The sequence below is a fragment of the Tripterygium wilfordii genome, chromosome 11 (genome assembly GCF_013401445.1).
Source record: "Tripterygium wilfordii isolate XIE 37 chromosome 11, ASM1340144v1, whole genome shotgun sequence".
Lineage (NCBI taxonomy): Eukaryota > Viridiplantae > Streptophyta > Magnoliopsida > Celastrales > Celastraceae > Tripterygium > Tripterygium wilfordii.
In genome coordinates, this window is record NC_052242.1 from 11598251 (window position 1) to 11620577 (window position 22327).

General features: G+C 37.3%; 2 protein-coding genes across 2 annotated transcripts; both read left to right on the top strand.

The window, feature by feature from the left end:
* Nucleotides 1–11834: 11834 nt before the first annotated feature.
* Nucleotides 11835–14375, top strand: LOC120009319 (heavy metal-associated isoprenylated plant protein 33-like). The gene is made up of 4 exons (XM_038859861.1): nucleotides 11835–12266; nucleotides 12449–12530; nucleotides 12719–13782; nucleotides 13819–14375. Exons 1-4 carry the CDS (start codon nucleotides 12237–12239, stop codon nucleotides 14194–14196), a joined length of 1554 nt encoding a protein of 517 aa, XP_038715789.1. The 5' UTR covers nucleotides 11835–12236; the 3' UTR covers nucleotides 14197–14375.
* A 771-nt stretch (nucleotides 14376–15146) lies between these two features.
* LOC120009944 (basic 7S globulin-like) lies at nucleotides 15147–17272 on the top strand. Its single transcript, XM_038860681.1, has one exon. It carries the CDS (start codon nucleotides 15786–15788, stop codon nucleotides 17190–17192), a length of 1407 nt encoding a protein of 468 aa, XP_038716609.1. The 5' UTR covers nucleotides 15147–15785; the 3' UTR covers nucleotides 17193–17272.
* The last annotated feature ends 5055 nt before the right edge of the window (nucleotides 17273–22327 follow it).

A 22327-nucleotide genomic window follows, 5' to 3' on the forward strand; every position in this document is an offset into this window, starting at 1 on the left:
AAGTAGGCTTGATTTGTATTCTTCTTTTGATTGTTGAGACATTTTAAGTAGTGTTTCATTATGTATTACCTATCCCCTTTGATGATCACAAATTAACAATGAAGATGAACATTAGTGCAAGTGACTGAAGCAATACTATTTTTTTTGATAACCGAGAATTCCCAGCTGAACATGTCCGTTGGACAATTGAGTCAACTCTAAACTTGGATCGTCAATCTAGTCCACTCCAAACTATTGACATGTAAGACCGGGTCTAAACCTGTGCGATGAGAACGAGGCTGAAACCTACAAAAAGGAGAGTTAACTCTACAATGTCTCCCATGTGCTTTTAACCTGTTGGGCGTGAGAGTTGAACTTGCGACCTCCTATATTCCCAGGAGTTACGGTAATCAACTTCACCAAAGACTAAAACAGTACACAACTGTGCATCTTCCACTCCTGGTTCTCAAAATCCAAAAGAAAAGGAGAATTTTGGGATAACATAGGATTCCATATCCAGGCACCAAGTGCTGGAGGTTTTCTTCCTTCTCCTCCAGAGTGAAATACTGGCAATTGTGAACTGAAGTGTCACTGTACTGTACAGACTTGACCCAGAAAAATGTAGAACATCACTATCTTGGATGGCCTGGATTATCTTTTATTATCTTGCAACTTCTTCTTTACACCATTAATTACACTCACACACACACACACACAGAGATAACTCTCATCTCTGTAAGTCTAAGTCAGTGTTGGATTTTGGTGAAAATAGCTGGCACTAAAGTTACTATTCAAGAAATGAATACAAGTTGGACCAATACTATCAAACTTCTCTTTCAGTGACCCAATCTCGTATTGATGTGGTAGATCTAGTCTCTAGACCTACCTAAAACAATCAAATTAAAGTATTAAACCTCCTGCATTAACTCATCTACCATGTATCAGTATCATTCTATCAACTCTTAACACCATGGGCTGGGCAAAGTAATTAGTTTGAAAACATGGGCTGGGTTTGAAATTAATAGATAGGTCCACAAACATGGGCTGGGCTTGAAAATTAACAGATTCATCGAGTCATTCAGTCTCGGATCTCACAAGACTCCCCAAATCCCCACAACCCAGAAAAAAATATATACAGAAAGTCAGAGACCATGGCCTGTCTGCAGTCTGCACCAAGCACACAGTAACCGTCACCATCACCAACACCATCACCAACACCAACACCAATGCTAAGCTAGAAAACGACACGATTGTTTGACCGCGAAGATGAATGACCGGTCTCCTTCAATTTGGACGCTCTTGTCAATGGCAGGTACTGAATGGATTTTTTTTAAAAAAATGTTATCATGTTTTGATCTTTTCTTTATTGCCCTGAAGTGTTTTCTTTTCGTTTCGTCGACTTTATTCGATACGTGGAATTATTGATGGTTGTTGATCATTGTTTTTAACCTATGTGAGTACATTTTAGTGGGCTCGGAAGGAAGTGGATTCATGGTGGAAAGAATGAGCCTATTTCTTGATCTTCGATTTCAAGGGAATCACTAAAATCAACTGGAAGTATGGGGAAATTAAGGGGTAATTGTAATGGTTTGCTCGTTTTTGTAATGGTTACAGTGATTGTTTAGGTTCTATTAATAGTAAGGATCACATGTTCTATTGATAGAGATGAGATGAGATGACAGTTGGCAATGGCATGATATTCTGTTTTCTGATGATAGAAGCAACAATTCTGTGTTAATGGTGGCGATGTTTAGAATGTATAGTCGTATTGGTTTTGGGGTAGATGCATCATGTGTGACTGCTGGTGGGTTATGGTGGCAACTTGGACCCTTGTTGAAGAAAAACTCCAAATAACAAAACTTTATAAGTTTTTATAAAACTAATTATTAAACTTGTTACTTTTTTCTTAGTCCGGATTGAAGCACAGGTGAATCTTCTGAGTGGGTTCATAATAGCTGTTATTGATGATTCAACTTTCAAGTAGTTAACCTCAATGACGAATTGACAATGATATGGGAAAGAATTCTGTTAGTTTTTGTATTGAATGCTTCAAATTTCAGGATGATTAGAGTTCAAGTTGTTTTTTTGATTTGTGATGATCGATTTCAAGTAATGTGGCCAGTCAAATATGGTTTTGCTTCCATCATTTCAAGATTAACATCTTGAGGAACTTTGAGAACTATGGAGTTTGAGAGAGGCTGCATAATGCAGGGAAGCTTCATGGTTTCTAGAGAATATGATTGAATTGATCACTGATAGCTCTATATATTGTTATTTTTGTTATATTTTCAAGCACTAAAATATATCCTACTGGACCACTGGTCTGTTATTTGGTTGTCTTTTTCCCTTCTTCTCAGTTCATTTTGAATTCTTGGAAGTTAGATCCTTACAAATGTACATATCACGGTTCATCATGCTTTGAATTGCCAACATTTAATGTATCCATTATTCTTCTTTTTCCCAGTTTGAAGGTTTAATTGAGATTCCTTGTTCAGTTGAGTTACATATCTAATTTCGATAATGTACCTTCCATTTCACTTGCTTTCTGCTCATTTTTTCTTAAATCATGCTTTCAATCCCCACTTCTGTTGTCTAGCTAGTGCATTTGCATGGCCTATGACCTAAGTCAATCATTGCACTGCAAGAAGTCTATAAATGTTCGGTGTTCATGAATATTACTGTGACTTTTGTCCCTTGAATTAACTGGGTAATGTTCTGTCAATGTTGAACTTTCCTCAATCTATACTCAATGAAATTGTGGAGTTTCCAGAGAAGATAATTAGTTGTTTTTGAAGGATTTGAACCTGCAAATATAAATAGAAGTTTCTCCTGTCTTTTCCCTTGCTTCATGTTAAAGCAAGCAGGTTCTGTTCTTACTACTTTAATTTCCTCATTTGTTCATAAATTGCTTATATTATTCATGTCTTCCACATCGATCTTGCGGATAAGACTTAGTCAGTCATGGGACTTTTCAGTTTCCAGATGTGCAGATATTTTGACAAATAATTCTTTGCTATCACCACCCTTTTTTAAAAAAATAAAAAATTTCTGCGGAGGTGGCACATTGTGCATTCACGCCACTATTTCATGAAATTCATATTCCAAGGAAATCCCTTTCCAGAAATGAGGGGCCAGAACATTTCCCGGCCTCCAGCAACTGGCATTGACTGAGGCTTGTATTAGTTGGATTATCTGTGAGCATTGCCCAATGAAGATTTTTTTCACTTGTTATTAATGCATAAACATGCTTGTCATCTTTCTCAAGGAGTGCAGAGCCTGATAAATCTTTGCGAGTGTGTCATGTCATGCACAAGTACTCAAAGCTTTCTTGGCATAGAATATTTAATTATATATTGATATATGGGTCAATGTATATGATGAGCTACATGAGATTTTTGGAACTGGGGATTCAAAATTCAAATTAAACACACTTCCAAGATAACAATGGGTTGAAATGTGGTATTTATTTGTCTGTCCCAAAGATTACCACTGTTTTGCCTTCTAGATTATGGAGAGAATTCCAAATTTTATGCCTTGTCTACTCTTGAAAACAGCTTAAGGTTGCTAAAGGCAATTCTCTCTCGAGGCTTGGAGGCAATCCATAAAGTTGGTGTGTGGTTGCCTTTATGTAGGAAAAGGTTATAGTGCTGCATAAAAATTACCTAGTTCTGTGAGAATTTTGATATTTAGACGTACTATAGAGTCAAAAACATTATCTAAGGGTCTAGGAAGGGATTCTGGATTGTTAATGATGAATGTCATGCCTAGTTCTGTTGTGTTAAGCATGTTGATGTCATGACATAGTCTCAGACAGACATTTGAGTTTTTCTCTCTCCCTTTCGTTCCCTCCTGCCCAACCCCCTACCTGCACTGTGTGCCATGCTTTTACATAACATACATTTTTGCTTAAAAGCCTTAACTAATTAAAATTTTTGTTTAGCAGTTACCCTACTAAATTGGTCCAGTGACTGATTTCAAGATTAATCATGTATTGGCTCATCAATCTAAATTCTTATTAAAAACTTGTAGTTGTTAGGGGCTTAGGACTCAGTTGTCTTGCATTGGAGATCATAGATTAATAGTTTGAGCGGCAACAATTGACATCAATTACTCACATGAGTTTTTTTCAGTAGTTACATCACCAATCATGTTGGTATACATATTTTCTGATGCAAAACACATGCAGGAAACCATTTTACTGATAACATGCCGGAATTTTTTCTATTGTAATAACGAGTTTTCGCTGTTATATGTTCCCATTGCAAACAAGATTTTACTGTAGGTAAAGGGCAACGGACTTTTCACTCATGTGAATTCAAAGAGGAAATGTTTTATGCCTTAAAAATCTAGTCCTTGATAGGATTATAACTAGAAAGGACACATATATGCCAACAAGGAGTTTTTGGCCTAGTGGTAGCCACTACTTATGATTCGAATAGGTTGAGGGTTTGAATCCTCTCACACCTCAAAACCACTAATAATAAAATGAGTATTATTCATCAAAAAAGGGTCAGATATATGCCCTTTGAAACTTTTTTTCTCCTTAGAAACATTTGCACTTAGTATTCCTAAAATATTTTGCTTAAGTTATATTTAATTTTGGATACATGATTTTTGTTTTTTAGACTCTCCCTTGTCCTAGCCATATGCCTGGTTTGTTTTTGAAATGCATGTGCTATGATCTATGAGCTTGCAAAGAATTAAAGCTTAAATCAAGTAAGTGTTTACATATTAATGTGTTAATGATATTTCAGACTGTGTGCCACATTTGGAATGACCTGTCTCCTGCCTCAAAGTTCTGTCTTAATAGATATTGCAATCATGAACAAATAACTTGTTTCCATTTGCCTTACATATTTCAAATTTTTTTGGTTTCCAGATTCATCCAAGGCTTGCAGGCTGTCTCCCATAAGGAAAGAATTTATGGTTGGGAATTTGGTATTGTATAGCTTTAAAGCACAAATTCAAATTCAAAAGCAGCTCCATTTTCCACTTAGCATAAGAAAGGTTTCTATAATTCCTTTTGCATGGAAAGTTTATATAGCAATGCACGATTCATCTTTATACCCTGATTTTTTTCTGTATAGTTTTCTCTTATCAATTTAATCTTGTCTTTTTTTTAATATATTTATGCATAAGCCAGGAGTGGGGTCGATCCCCTAACCTGAAAGGGGTGGGAATCCTTGCTAGCTGAGTTGGATGTGGAATGAAAGAGCACATCTTTTATCATGCCCTATTGACCTTATTGATATCCTCAAATTATGGAACCTTTGTTCCATAATTTGCTCTTCAAATTATGGAACAAATTATGGAATCTTTGTCCCATAATTTGCTCCTCAAATTATGGAACATTTGTCTTAGGGTGTAATGTTTGATCCCTATATATATGAGGTTGTAATTGTAATGTTTGACCAATATACATACACACCAAATATTGTCTCTATTCTCTACAATTGCTTCTATTGTTTCTACATGGTATCGGAGCAGGTTTTTTGTCCTGTTTAAGTTCTTGTTTGCTCAACAATTATGGCAAACGACGATTCTATCTTCTCTGGCGCAAAGTCGTCTTCTACAGGTGCTCCAAGTGCTCCTGAGTTAGAGTCCAATCCAAATCAACGGTTGTGCTCTGTGCTTCTTAATGAGTTTAATTATCTTCCATGGTCCAGATCTATTACACTGGCTCTTGGTGGAAGATCTAAACTCGATTTTATTGATGAAAAGATTCCTTCTCCTGATGAAAAGTCTCCAGATTATGGAGCATGGTTATCAAAAGACCAATTGGTGCGATCATGGATTCTTAATTCCATGGATTCTTCTCTTGCAGAGATCTTTAGTTACTCAGAGTCTGCTTCTATCTTGTGGTCGGCAATTCGTGATATGTATGGCCAACAAAATAATTCTGCCAGAATTTTTGAACTTCAGCGAGATATTGTGAATCTTCAACAAGCCGGAAAACCTTTTGTTCAATTGCTTAGCTGTCTTAAAAAGATGTGGAACGAACTTGAGTTGTATCGTCCTCACACAGTTGATGCCACGATTCTTCGCAATCGTGTAATGGAGGACAAAATATTTCAGTTGTTAGCAAGTCTTGGACCTGAATATGAAGATCTCCGTAGCCGAGTTCTCATGTCTCCAGAACTTCCATCGCTTGCTTCTGTCATCTCCATGATTCAGAGAGAAGAATTAAGAAGGAAAGTCATGAATGTGGAAGCTAGGCCTAACCTCTCAGAGTCTCGTGCTTATGCATCATACAAAGGCAAGCGACCGGATCTAAAATGCCAACATTGTCATCATCTGGGACATCTAGTTGAACGGTGTTGGGTTCTCCATCCAGAATTGAAACCAAAGTTTGCTAAGGATAAGGGACTTTCTAAACCAAGAGTCCATGTTGCAAAAACATTACATGGAGATATGGTAAATTACAACCTCATATATATAGGGATCAAACATTACACCCTAAGACAAATGTTCCATAATTTGCTATAATTTGAGGAGCAAATTATGGGACAAAGGTTCCATAATTTGTTCCATAATTTGAGGAGCAAATTATGGAACAAAGGTTCCATAATTTGAGGATATCAATAAGGTCAATATTAAACTTCCTCCTGGAAAACAACCAGTGGGGAGCCGCTGGGTATATAAAACTAAATTTCACTCGGATGGTACCATTGACAGGCATAAAGCTCGCCTTGTGGCCCAGGGATTTACTCAAACCTTTGGTGTGGATTACAAAGAGACGTTTGCTCCTGTTGCTAAGATGAATACAGTGCGTACTCTCCTCTCAGTTGCCGTAAATTGTGGATGGTCTATGAGTCAAATGGACGTCAAAAATGCTTTCCTTCATGGGGATCTTGAAGAAGAAGTCTATATGAAACTACCTCCGGGACATCCACAGAGTTCGGATTCTTCTTTGGTTTGTCACCTACACAAATCAATCTATGGGTTGAAACAATCTCCGCATGCATGGCATGCCAAGTTAAGTACTGTTCTTCAAGAGTTTGGTTTCTCTTGCAGTACAGCTGATTCTTCTTTGTTCATTCGCCGTTCTTCCAATGCTAGAGTGGTGATCCTAATTTATGTTGATGATCTTATAATTGCTGGGAATAGTATTGAGGATATTTCTCAACTCAAAACCACTCTTCAATCTCGATTTCCTATTAAGGATCTTGGTTCCTTAAATTATTTTCTTGGCATTGAAATGGCAGTTTCGAGCAAAGGTTTATTTCTAAATCAAAGGAAGTATATTCTTGATTTGCTAGAGGAAACCGAAATGATGAATTCAAAACCAGCATCTACTCCGCTAGATAGCAAATTAAATCTTGATACAGCCAGTGAACCTTTACAAGGAGTTAGTGATTACCAACGGTTGGTTGGTAAGCTCATTTATCTCACTATTACTCGGCCTGACATTGCTTATGGCGTAAGTCTTGTTAGCTAGTTCATGCATGCTCCTACTCTTTTCCATTTGGGCATTGTCAAACGAATCTTACGTTACCTCAAGGGCTCTATTGGTCGTGACATAGTTCTAGCTAAGCACGGTCACCTACGGATTACAGGATATAGTGATTCTGATTGGGCTGGAAATGCTCTTGATCGAAAGTCCACTACTGGCTATTGTATGTTTGTTGGTGGAAATCTTGTTTCTTGGTGTAGCAAAAAACAACATGTGATTGCTCGTTCTAGTGCTGAAGCTGAATATCGTGCAATGGCATCCAGTGCATGTGAACTAATATGGCTTAAGGGTTTGCTCGTAGATTTGGGTTTTCCAAGTAGTCTTCCTATGACTCTTTTTTGTGATAATCAGGCTGCTATGCATATTGCTGCTAATCCCGTGTTTCATGAACGCACAAAACATATTGAAGTTGACTGTCATTTTATTCGTCATCAAGTTCAGAATCACATTATTCAAACAGTTTACACTCGAAGTCATGATCAACTTGCTGATGTGTTTACAAAGGTTTTGTCTTCTGGTCATTTTCACCGATTATTGTCCAAGCTTGGCTCAATCAATCCCCTTGATCCAGCTTGAGGGGGAGTATTGACCTTATTGATATCCTCAAATTATGGAACCTTTGTTCCATAATTTGCTCCTCAAATATGGAACCTTTGTCCCATAATTTGCTCCTCAAATTATGGAACATTTGTTTTAGGGTGTAATGTTTGATCCCTATATATATGAGGTTGTAATTGTAATGTTTGACCAATATACATACACACCAAATATTACCTCTATTCTTTACAATTGCTTCTATTGTTTCTACATGCCCTTTTTTCTGTACAGAAGCTAGAGAGATCAATTAATTTGTTCTATGAAGATCGCTCAAATCTTAAAGGACATCGCTATGTTTTTCTTGAAATTGCTTCATTTTTTAGCAAATATTGTGCCTCTGTTATTAGGATGGTATGGACCACTGCATGAAAAAGAAACTTATGACCGCTGAAGACTTTAAATTCTGTCTCTTTCGCCTGATCCAGAGTAAAACGTAGGGAATATTTGCTGTGCAAGTAAATAGCACATGATGGGAAAAGCAAGCTTCAAATTGTCTAAAGTTTGGGTGAACACTGTAGAATTGTCAAGGAAAGAGGGGGACAAAAGTAAGGTCGAAAGTGAAAGAATCATGTCTATAGTTATTCCCCTCCTATTATTTGGATCTTCTTTTGTTGGGTTTGTTCATTACAGATCAAAGTAATTGTCACTGCTGTCTGTTGATTAGCCTCGGGATTGGTACGTCTTTCTCACTGTCTCTCTCCTGTTAAAATTAAAGTAATACAGACATAATGTTTCTTAAACATTGATGTGTCCAAATCACAGCTACTTGCAATCCCACAAAAAGCAAAAGTCAGGTTTAAAGAAGTCATTATGCTTAAAAGTAGGAGTAAACATGGGTCAGGTTTAAGGAAAAACCTTACCCGACCTGTATAAGGTCGGGTGAAGTTTACTTCAACTCTTAATCAACCTCATTTAACGATGGGTTGGGTCGGGTTATCTGTCATTAAGTTTAAAATTTTTCTCCTAAATCATTATTGTGTAATTAAATACTCAAGCCTTATATTAAGTGGGTTGGACATTTGAATCATTAGATACTCAAGCCTCATATTAATAAACTAATACATATATAGTAATAGTAATAGCCTAATAGGTGTTAATATATTAATGGGTATTGTCTATACAAGTATAAAACAACATTACATAATAAAATGAGGTTGGGTCGGGTTAAGGTAGATACCTCATCCGACCCGCATAAGGTTAGGTTACCTTTTAATAAATCCTTATCTAACCCTCAATTATGTGGATAAGGGTCGGGTTGATAGGTTTGGGTCGGGTCATATGCTAGTTTTGTACAACCCTATTTCAAAGATTCAAAATTTGTGGAGTATGAAGCTTGGGGGCTTGTGCATTCAAACTAAGTACATTCTATTTTTTTACCTTTTCTTTTTTCATTTTTATTTTCTTGGGAAAAGGGGACTTCTGGCCTCTTGCATGGAAAGATTCTCCTTTTGTCATTCAATTATGCAAGCACTGTAGCTTATCCAATAGAAAATTTAGTTAAGATATATAAAGAGTGCTTTCAAAGGTGAAATTTTGCCGTTCGTTTCTTTTAGTTTGGAAAAAAAAAAAAAAAGTGATCGAATGTACACATGTTTTGCATAAGGCATTGGTTCTCAAACCAAATATAATTGACATTTTTTTTAGGCACTGTTTGTGCATGCTATTTGAATTTCTGCTTCTGTGATTGCCAAGAACCATGTTTATTATAAGCAGTGAAAATGTGAAATATGGTCACCAAAAAATGCATGATCTAAGGGTTTTAGTTGCACTTAGCTGTAATATTGGATCGAACTTGATTGTGCTTATTGGTGCAAAATCATGCCGCTAAAAGCGTGATTTGTCCCGGATAACTTAAAATATGTGGTTTATCAGCATTGACTTGCAGCTACAATTCATTTTCATTCTTTATCAGATGAGGAGAACAGGTTCTTGTAGATTGAAAGCTTTGTGAATGGATCAGGTAAAAACCTCTTTTGACTTTTAGACAGGTTAAAATTTTTAAATTTGAACAAGTTTTTTTTTACAGATAAACATGTGATCTAATGATAGAGTTATAAGGGTGTAACTTAAAGATTACAGATTTAATTCATAGAAACCTAAATATTATGTGGAGGTAAAGTCGGTTTACATTTTTAAATGTTCCTGACTTGCCTATTGTGTAAGATTGGGGGTAAAATGCACAGGAATTTACCATTTTACCAATATCATTTTCACTCTCACCATATCAGACCTTGTCTTTTCTTAATTTGGCTGTATGTGGGAACTGGGATGGGTCCTAGAAGGAGTGAGCCTTGACAATATCAAAAATATTGCTGTCACAGACCAATAAAATATCTTTTCTGAAATAAAGGGGCCTGTCTGTGCTAGAGATGCATCAATTAGAACTAATCTCCTCTGGCCTTGGTTACCAGAACTTAGCTTGTCCAGACAGAGTTTGTCAAGTCCTCACATACTACTGTGGACATGTCACTCTCTTATCTCCACTAACTCCGTTTCTCCACTATCAAGTCCTCACTTAGAATTGAAAATTTTGACACTAATAATTATAGTTAGAATATCATATATCTTCTCTCTGCTTTTGCTAACGCATACCAAACATCAATCTCTTTTTCTTCAGTGGAGGTAGCATTAGTGACAACCTTTGAATATACTATGTGGTGCAGTACACTTGTTCTATTATAATTGTGTTGTACTAGTACCAGTATCAGACTATGAGCCAAAGCTGGGTCTTATGAGGCAAAGTCAAACATTTGACCACATGAAGTCAATAATTCATGTCAGAGTTGAAGAACATGTTCTCAGAAAGATTCCTTTTTATGTTTAGTATGCATAATATCTGGGTAAATTTAATCTGGAATTATATTCTTGAATAGTTTAGTGTAGTCTTACAGTACCACCATATGATTATATAATATGCTTTTGACATGAATACACTTTAAAATAAGTCATCCAAAATTTATGTTGCAGTGTCTGGTTGTCTGTCTGTATGTATACTGCATATAGCATGCCCATGGGACAGTGTTTCACATCAAAATCTGATATAATACAATTTATGAGCTGGTTAGAAGATGTGGTTGATGCTTTAATGATATGATCTGTTCGAGGAAGATACAGAAACCAAGTGCAGTGAAATATGTATAAAATGGAGTCAAAGATTGGGCTTGAAAAGCCAATTTGTTTGTTGGACCTAGTTACAATGCGTAGACACCATAACATGAGATCTTTTTGTGGTGTGGGGTGCTGTTTTTGTCATTATTAAAAACAACTTTTGCAGGCAAAGAAGTGAGAAAAGAAGAATACCAAGGACATCAATTTTTACTTCACTGGTTAGGCTTTTGAGGTAATACAAGCAATTATTTGGTTTGCCAAGGAAGGGCAGGCTCCAAGCCTAAAGAAAAATTAAAGAAAATCATTCTTATATCCCACTTTTTCTATATTTTTTGACTGTAAGCACCTGTCTGTATGTGAAGACAGCCTGGATTATTTTGAGATGCTTTGTCTTTGGGCGATATCCAAAATAATAATAATCCATTGCCCTTGTACTGGTGTAATGACTATTTTGCCCTTGTTGATTTGCATGTTCAACTTTTGTTTGTGGTTGTGACCATGGGCCCAAAAGTGGGTATCAATTCATGGTGAAGCCCATGGTCCCTTACCCTATAAACGGTGGCCCATGATGATTGATATTCATCAACAAACCATGCCTGTAATCATTTTATCCTTTTTTATATCATCAAAGATGTGGCAGTGAAGGTGTGAAACACCTCATGCTTTGACAATAGGCTAGATATTTATAGAGCAAAGCATAGCTTATACGTAATGGTATGATAATTGAAAAATATCGTATGATTTAAAAAGCCGACCTTTTTCTTCTTCCAGTTTGTTTATATTTATGATGCCTTGCTACGTGTGCTACCGCCTTCTCTCTCTCGCAAACTTCTAAAATCGGCAGAAAAATTCAGAAAGAGAGAGAGAGAGTTGGAGGCTTAAAGAGAAGTGTTAAATGCTTGCCCACGACGGCCTTTAGCTTTCATTTTGTAGAACCCTTCTCGCACAATCTACTTCTCATAGTTGTCAATCTCACTAAGCTATAAAGCCCAGTTCTTTTTCTCTCTTTCACTGTCTCTTGAAGCTTTCTTCAATTCTGCTCCTCTGCATACCTCAGCTTGTTCCCTCAGATCTTTATTGACACTCATTTTTTTCTTAAATGAGTAAGCAAGAGTTTGCCAAGCTCCAGGTACTTAGTTATATTTATCTTTGGTCTATTTTTATGACTCAAGATCTGGTTATTGTTGGGAAACCTGTTGTAGTTCTCTTCAAGTCCTTTACTTTTGGAATTAATTCTTGATATGGTTGGAAATAGATTCTGGGTTAGATTGTAACTCTGTTTTGGATGTTTGTGGTTGTTTTTCATTCCAGTCTTGTGTGCTGAAAGTGGATATACAGTGTCACTGTGATGGCTGTAAGAAAAAAGTGAAGAAGCTGCTGCAAAAAGTTGATGGTATGTTGCTATCAGATGTACTTTCACCTTCAATTATCTGTTATGTTGTTGATTTTCTTCATTTTTTAATTTTGATTAAGTTGTGTTGCTTATTTACACTAATTTGTTCTCATTTTCTGTATGGGAGTATTTGAACTGGATTGTTTTGGTTGATTTTAATTTGGGGTTTTATTTTTTTTTGGGTTTAGGGGTTTACACAACCAACATAGATGCAGACCAAGGTAAGGTTACAGTAACTGGAGATGTTAACCCAGCAGCACTTATCAAGAAACTTAGCAAGTCTGGAAAGCATGCAGAGCTGTGGGTGTCTCAGAAGGGTAAAAACAACGTCCAACACCAATTTAACGACCCGTTCAAGAACTTTCAAATTGATGCTCATAAGAGTGGCAAAGACAACAAGTCCCAAAAGGGCCCTGCCCAACAGAAGGGTAAGGGTGGCGGTGGCGGTGGAGGGCAACAATTCCAACAAATGCAACAACAGAAGGGGCCTAAGGAGATGATGAAGCAACAGAAATCTGTCAAATTCAACATGAATCATGAGGAATTTGATGCAAGTGAGGATGATTTTGATGATGAGTCCGATGACTTTGATGGTGACTTTGATGATGACTTTAATGAAGATGATGAAGAACATCATGTTCATCATCAGGTCCCCAAAGGCCATCAACAAGTCCCCAACAAAATGGCTCCAATGGGTATGATGGGTAATGGGAATGGACTACATGGGCATCAAGCTATGATGAACATGATTAACAGCCAGGCCAAAGGTGGCGGGGGTGGTGGCGGTGGTGGAAAGAAAGGTGGGGCAATTGACATACCTGTTTCAATGAAGAGTGGGGGTGGAAAAAATGAATCTAAGCATGGAAATAATGGAGGAGGAAAGAAAGGAGGAGGAGGTGGCGATGGTGGTAAAAAGGGCAAAGCAGGGAATGATAAAAAACAAGGAGGTAAAGATAAAAATGGTGGTATTATGGGGTTCTTTGGATTTGGAAAGAAGAGTAAAAAGGGTGGTGGTGGTGGTAAGGATGATGCTGATAAGAGTAGTACAGGAAATGGGGGAGTAGGTGGTGGGAACAAGAATGGTGGTGGGGGTAAACAAGGTAAGGGGAAAGGAACTGATGGGGTCCAGGATATGAAGAAAATGAAAAATGAGTTTGAAATTGATGTCAGTAAGCCTGGAAAAGGACCCAAAGGAGGTGGAGGTGGTGGTGGTGGTGGTGGTGGACCTGGTGGTAGTAATGGCACTAAGAGCATGGGCCAGATGGGTCCAATGGGCCAGATGGGTCCAATGGGCTCGATGGGTCCAATGGGTGGTCAGATGGGCCAGATGGGCAATTATGGACAGATGGGCATGACACAACCAGCAGTGCGAGGACTACCAGCAGGTGCAGGAGGGTCAATGAATGGTGGATATTATAATGGTATGGGGGGAGGAGGAGGAGGGCCAGGGAATCCTTATACTCAACAGCAATACATGCCTATGATGATGAATCAACAGCATCCCAATATGAGTGATGTGTATCAATATCAAATGATGTATGGACGGCCTAATCCGGCCATGAACTACATGCCGCCGCCACCGATGCCTCCACATCCATCGGTGAGGGACCCTTACACTCACTATTTCAGTGATGAGAATACAGACGGTGGTTGCAACATCATGTAGTAATAATATTGTGTTAGGACAGTTAGAAAATTAGAATCTTGAACTCAAGTGTACTGTTTGGTTTTTGTTCTTCTCTGGTAGTAGTGGTGGTGCTTATACAAGGTTGTAAGGATAAATGTAGCAATCAATGCCTATGCATAATTTTTTGTGTTTCATGTAATTGTTCCAATTGTCCCTTAGTTGCCATTCCTTCTTCTTTCTTTTTTTTAAGATTAGACCCATAATTGTGCTGTACTGGATTTGAACTCAAAAATACAAGTACTCTTGCAACGTTAACAAACACAACACTCACGATTAGGGAAGATTAAAACAACTCTAAAAAACTTGGGTTGTCATTTGTCCTTTGTCAATATTGATTTCACATGAAAATATTCGCATGGCATAACCCAGTCTGCACATTGAAAGACGTATTTTCTGAGTCTAAAAATCAATTGGAACGACCCAAACACATCAAAGATATTGTCAGTTCTGAACCACATGCTCGTATGAATTTATTCTTTATTGATCGTCGTCATTGGTTTTTAAGCCTATAAAACAGGTTTTCAATGTGAGAGCAGCTGAGTTCTGTTTATAATCCATTCGAGGTTATATGTAAAACCGATGTGAAATTTAACACATTTAATTGGTATGAGTCACATCTAGGGCTCAACTTTATCTAATTCCTTGAGGATTCACGTTTTAATCGACTGCTCATAGAGCGGCACATGGGTTTTGAGAGTGATTGGTTTGTTTTGTGTTTTATGCTGGAAATTGATGCGGTGTGGCACTTTCACTCCCGTCCAGTCGTCCACTTGCGTTTCATGATGAGCCTCCTTCGGCAATACTCGTGACTCGCGAGTGTTCACAACTCAAAGTCTTTGAACAATATATGACAATGATGGGCCACCCACCAAATTAATTAACAAGATTTGAACAAGATTTGCAAGCCAATAACAATAACGACACGATGCTATACGCTCGGCTCCGCCATTTTTTTAAGGAGCTTATTGTGCTACATGAGAAATTCTGGGCACGTGAGTCCCGCAATCCTATATACACCAAATAATTAAAGGGTCTTCGTCTTAAGGGGTGACATGAGAAACTTCACGCACGTGAGTCCCCGTCCTATATGCACCAGATAATTACAAGGCCTTCGTTCTATGGAGTGACATGAGAAACTTTGGGTATGTGAGTCCCCGTCCTATATACACTAGACAGTTACAAAGTTTTTTTGCCCCATGGGGGGTTACATAAGAAAGCTTTCGTCCCATGGGGTAGCTCTAAAGAGCACTCTAGATTTTTGCAAAAGTTAATCCTGTCTTATACACTACATACTTATAATTGAAGACCAATATTATGTGGTAATGGGCTTAAGGTGGGCTAGGCTGTGTGCTGAATTTGATGTGGGCTGGACTAAGCTTGAAGACTCATCATGGGCCGGTTGCAAAGTACCAAATACATTGCATGACCCGCAAAGCTGGTATTATTGCCAAGTGGATCTTCATACTCACCAATTCAATTTTGTTCCCTAGTTTAGATGTCCATCTATCAAAATCCCTACATAACGTCACTCAAAGACCATTCACTCTCATCCAAAAACAAAAGTCATCATGAACAATAACAACAATGATAAACATGAAGCCATTTTTGACAATAAATTCCAAAACATTCTCCCCTATATAACCAACATTGAGCATTTGTGCTTAATACCCTCAATTCACATTTCACTATTTTCCCTTTGTTCCATCCAAAATATCATGGCTTCCTCTCCTCATTTCCTTCTCATATTGCTTTCTTTTTATTGCCTCACTTTTGTCACCAACTCTCAAGCCCCAACTAAGCCCAACAACTTTGTTTTGCCACTAAACAAAGACCCTACAACAAATCTTCATGTAGCCAATGTCACCAAAAGGACCCCTCAAGTGCAAGTTCCTTTGGTGATTGACCTAAATGGGGAGTTCTTGTGGGTTAATTGTGACCAAAACTACTTGTCAAGCACTTATGGTGCCCCTCTTTGTCACTCCACTCAATGTGTCAAAGCCAATAGTCACTATTGCCACAAGTGCTCCTCCTCCACAACTAGACCAGGGTGCCACAACAACTCATGTGGGCTCATGTTGGAGAACCCAATAACCCACCAAGTTGGTGTAGGTGAACTAGCCCAAGATGTGCTCTCAATGCAATCCATTCAGGGGCCCAACCCTGGTCCTGTGGTTAGGGTTCCTAACTTCCTCTTTGCTTGTGCACCTCCACAATTGAACAAATGGTTGCCCAAGAATGTTCAAGGTGTGTTAGGGTTAGGTCATGCCCCTCTTTCTCTACCAAACCAACTTGCCTCTTACTTTGGTTTCCAACCAAAATTTGCTCTCTGCCTCCCCAGTAGTGGCAATGGTGTCATATTGTTTGGACAAGGGGATTTCTATTTCCGTCCCGGTGTCGATGTTTCGCATCAATTAACCTACACCCCATTAAAGGTTAGTAGAGAAGGAGACTACCACATCCAACTTTCATCCATAAAAATCAACCAGAAGCTTGTTCCACTAAACGTGTCTTTGTTATCTAATTTTGGAACCATGATTAGTACTACAACACCTTATACACTTCTTGAACACTCAATCTACCAATCTTTCACCAACTTCTTTACCAGCCAGCTATCCGGGGCGCACCAAGTGAAGGCAGTGGCACCTTTTGGGGTGTGCTATGACTCGAAAACAATCCCAACTGCTCGAGCCGGCGGGCCGGTAGTTCCCAACATTGATCTTGTGTTGGCGAACCAAAGTTCTGTGTGGAGGGTTATTGGAGCAAATTCAATGGTGGAGGTGCGACCGGGGGTGTTGTGTTTAGGGTTTGTGGATGGAGGGTTGAAGCCAAGAGCTTCAATTGTTCTAGGAGCTCATCAGTTGGAAGACAATTATCTAGAGTTTAATCTGGCTCAGTCTAGGCTTGGTTTTAGCTCTTCATTGCTGCTGTCTAGGACTTCATGCAGCAACTTCAAGTTCAGTACTTCCACTCCATAGAGGGAGTGATATATATATATAGCGTTAAGGGTCATGTGTGACCATGTGATGTTATAATATGTACATGCATGTTATGTAAAATGGAATAAATTAAGTGCATATATCCTTAATAAACTGCACTTGTTCATGTTTAATTTGGAGATGTGTAATGAAAAAAGTGTACAATTGATTAGTACTTGTTAATTACGTGAGAATTTAATATTGTGAGCTAAAATTAATTTAATGCAATTCATCTAAATCATTGGGCCTAATGAGTTATTGGATGTAGTTACATAAATATATAAACTTGAAATAATTTGTTCAATTATATTTTTCCCAGTTTTTTTTTTTAATGTTACTACCCTCCTTCAATTTTTGAGTTTTCATAGTTATAGATTACAAACTTGAAATAATTTGTTCAACTGAAATTCTCCCAGTTTTTTTATTTTTAATTGTATTACCCTCCTTCAATTTTTGAGTTTTTTAGTTATAAAAATATTCAAACTTGAAATAATTTATGTAATTAAAATTTTCCCTTTTTAAAAAAAATTTACTGCCCCCCAATTTTTGAGTTTTTATAGTAATAAAAAGATACAAACTTGAAATAGTTTGTCTGATTAAAATTTTCCCAGTTTTTTTTTTATTTTAAATTTTACTACCCTCCTTCAATTCTTGAGTTTTTATAGATATATAAAAATTAAAACTTGAAATAATTTGACTAATTAAAATTTTCCCAGTTTTTTAAAATTTTACTGCCCTCCTTCAATTTTTGAGTTTTTATAATAATATAAATATACAAACTTGAAATAATTTGCTCAATTAAAATTTGATTACCCTCCTTCAATGTTTGAGTTTTTATAGTTTTATAAATACACAAACTTGAAATAATTTGCTCAATTAAAATTTTCCCACTTTTCTTAAATTTTATTACCCTCCTTCAATTTTTTAGTTTTTATAGTTATATAAATATACAAACTTGAAATAATTTGCTCAATTAAAATTTTCCCCAGTTTTTAAAAAGTTTTATTACCCTCCTTCAATTTTTGAGTTTTTATAGTTATAGAAATATACAAGTTTGAAATAATTTGTTCAATTAAATTTTTCCCAGTTTTTTAAAATTTTATTACCCTCCTTCAATTTTGAGTTTTTATAGTAATAGAAATACACAAACTTGAAATAATTTGTTCAATTAAAATTTTCCCAGTTTTTTAAAATTTTGATTTTGATTACCCTCCTTTTTTAAAATTAATTTTGATTGCCCTCCTTCGATTTTTGAGTTTTTATCTTCCAATTAGAAAAATCATGGCTACTCCTGGACCGTTTTTACTTTCCTTAATTGTTTCGGCCCATAAACCAACTGGTTGATCCGAAACGCGGAAACGGTCATTTCCAAATCCATATAAAATCCCAAACGGGTGGGTTTCGTTTGAATTTTGAATTTAGGTTGAATTCTTGACTTCCAAGTCCAAATCACAAGAGGATCATGAATCCTTGTCCGATTATGTAACAAAACCTATATGTATAATGTGCCCCTCTACCGGAAAAACCACACAACAACGCCATTGTTCTCTCAAGCTTGTGTGAATCCTGAGAAAGAAAAAGGCTTGAGTTTGGTATCAGTGGCTATGGCCGCGGCAAGAGCATTAGCAGCGGCATCTTCGACTTCTTCCAAATCAGTGCTGGTGAGGCAGGTGTGGGCAGATAATTTAGAAGCAGAACTGCTTCTAATTCACAGCATTCTCGGTCAATTTCATGTGGTTGCGATGGATACGGAATTTCCCGGTACAATCTACAAGCCTGAAAATCATCTTCCTACCCAGTTGCATCCTACCGTCAATTACTCTTTCATGAAGGCCAACGTTGATGAGTTGAAAATAATTCAACTTGGTCTCACCATCTCCGACAGGTTTGGTAATCTACCTGATTTTGGGACCAAATTCTGTTATATCTGGGAATTTAATTTCCGTGATTTCGATATTGATCATGACCCATATGACCCATCATCAGTAAAACTTTTAGAAGGTCAGGGGATTGATTTTAGGAAGAATAGGGAGAAGGGAATCCATACTCAGTACTTTGGGAAGCTTTTTTTGAAGTCGGGTATGGTGTTGAACCATTCAAGGGTGGCCTGGTTAACCTTTCACGGGAGTTATGATTTCGCTTACTTGATCAAAATCCTCACTTGGCAGCAGTTGCCACAACGACTTGATTTATTTATACAGATGGTGCAAGGTTACTTCGGTGTTCGAGTTTACGACCTGAAATCCGTTTCTGAGTCTTGTTGTAGGTTCTATGGGGGACTTGAGAGATTGGCAAAGGATCTCAAGGTGGAGAGGGTGGCTGGTAAGAGTCATCAAGCTGGCTCGGACAGTCTTCTCACCCTACAAACGTTCATGAGCCTCCAAGAGAGATTTGACGGGTTGAAAAAATCAACGGTGCTCGGCACCTTGAATGGATTTGAGGGAGTTCTTTATGGATTGCATATTCCGAAAATTCGTCCTATTCAAAGGATTGTGATGGTTAAATTTAGGCCTTGTGTGGCTGTTTAGTAATGCTTTTATCTTGTATTTCTCTTGTACTAGTTGTGAATGTGAATGCAGTATATCTGTATATGTGAATATTTTGTCTAAACATTATATAAAAGAAGTACCATGATTGTTTCCTTTCATGCTCGATCTTGAATGCTAATAACTTTCATTACAATGAATTTTCTTTTTGCTTTAACAGACCCAACCTGCCAACTGTTGGTGGTTCTTGCAAGTGAACTATTTGAATTATACCAAGCCTAAATTGTCTTTGCTTCACTTTCATTGTGCTTGTTTCAGTGTCTCCAGCCAGGAGCTGGAGAGACAGATTCAGAGGCATAATGAGGGGTTGGACATGGACGGGTAAGTAAGGTTTTGTTGAATGAAGTTAAAAATAGGATATATGGATGATGGCTGAACCTGGGGTGAAAGAATCTTGGGTCAAACTAGTCAGTTTTAGACCAATCTTGGGTTTTAACTGGCCCTTAGGGGTTTTGGAAGAATAGTTGATTGTTTTGGAAGATACGAAGGGGCAGCCGGTCTAAATGATCACAGCAACCAACAGGTAAAAAAATCTTCAACTAGGAGGGGAAAAGGAAACTCTACAAGTTGTGAATGCCTTTACTTGTGTCTGTCTTATATCTTGCCTTTTGATGTCACTCCCCTCAAGGGTCTTTTGTTTACTTATCTAGTTGTTTTCACTTGCAGTGAAACAACTAGTTCGTGCAGCTTAATTAGCTAACTAGTACTTGTTAATCATTGTTCCTATGTTATTGGGTTGTTATGACTTATGAATAAAATAAAAGTTCTAAATATGGTATATTGGGACTCGGGTTTTGCGATTGAAAGTGTTTCTGGAAGTAGTATGTCCCGTATGTGTAGAAATTTGAATGCCTTTTCGATTGCTTTTGCTACTTAGGAAGGATTGGATTTGTTTCAATTGCTATGTCAATGTTTGAGTGTACTGATTACATTTGCTTTGTATATGCAATACTAGTGGTCCCTCGTCATTAGTGATTATCACTTGTAGTTAGCTCCTACTGCTCTGGTTGAAATTGTTATGGTGTTTCGAATCTAACATATGCTTCTTAATCTTCACAATTATATTGGGAAAACATCTTCTACGTCAATTGTAAAAGGCTTGTGTAGGATTTAGATTTCTTCTTGCTGGCTATAGTCCCTGCTGAAATATAAATTGATTCACTTGTATTGGAAAACCATAGAGGTAAAACCAAATCCATGGATTAAGCTTTACTTTTGATGGTTGTTTGTTTGCTCATGATATGTAGAACTTTACCGGCTCAGTAGAGAGTGGTCTATGACACTGGTGTGGCTTTTCTTAAGAAATGAGCCTCCGTGAACCCCTAAATCACAGTGCTGTGAGAAAATTACAGTGAGAGAGTTTCCACCCTTAGCTGAGTTGGATGGCCATTAAGAGATTAGAGGCCATCTTGTTGCAGCAAAAACCAACACTTTGTGTGAGCGAGCGAGAAGTTTTTCTTGTTCATATTTGTAATTAGTAATCTTCCACCTCATAATAAATCATTTGATTGATCCTTTATTTTAACTGTTTCTTCTTGAGACTATTTCATGTAGGAGTCATCTTTTTGCTGCCATCAACATTGATCCTACAACGGTCCTACTCACGTTGAATAATTCAAGAAGCAGGAAGTGAACATCATGCATCTTCAGTTACTATACTGCCAAGTGGTTAGATTTCTCACCAGACTTTCATAGTATACAGTTAGTGTTTAAGATCAGTTGCAGGTCATCTGATTCAGAATCTGTCAAAGCTTATTATCTAAACTGCTTCCACGCGCTACTGTTTTTTCCAACACTGCTGTTGTTTACTGGTACCTTAGAAAGCAGTTCATTCGTTTGCCTGGAATAAACATTGTTTATATGCAAAATTCTATTTTGCTCTTTCTCTGTTGTGATGTTGATTTTGATGCATTGAAAAAGAAGAACAAGGCTGAAGAGAGTATCGTGGTCGGAATAGGATTGTCTTTTCTATGGTTTGATCATTGCTCTCTTCAAGAAACCGCGACATTGTACTCGAAGCTAAAGTACGTATTCATCAGTAAATTTATTCTTTAATGTTGATTCTGTTTTCATTGACACATCCTTTGTCTTTGCATTCTTTTTATCCTAAATTCGATGCACAGCTTGCCTGCCATTGAATACAAGCTTGTGCATTTGCTGGTATTCAATGGTGGACATTGTTCAAGATGATCTTGTTTCTGTATCTTCAAATGCTGATGATATGATTTGGAATATGCAGAGCCAAGATAGAAGAAAACAAAGAGGCTGTGAAAGCTATGCATGAGTATGACACAATTGATGGAGACGTTGAGTGATGTGAGAAATTCTGTGCACGCGGGTTTGAAAGACCCGAGTTTAGGTACATATCAGTTGTCCAAAAGACAAACTTATCTGGTGTCGTTCTCATTCTCGATTATATAAAAAAAGAAAGTTTTTTTTTTTTGTAAGGCAGATGTTGAATTTGTTACTATTAGGCAATGGATATACTCAGATGGTTAAATTTTTTTGATAGAAGATATTTAGTTAATTAATGAGAAAGGAAAGGTAACCTAAAAATATTTATTTTAATTTTTTAACAAATTAACCGTT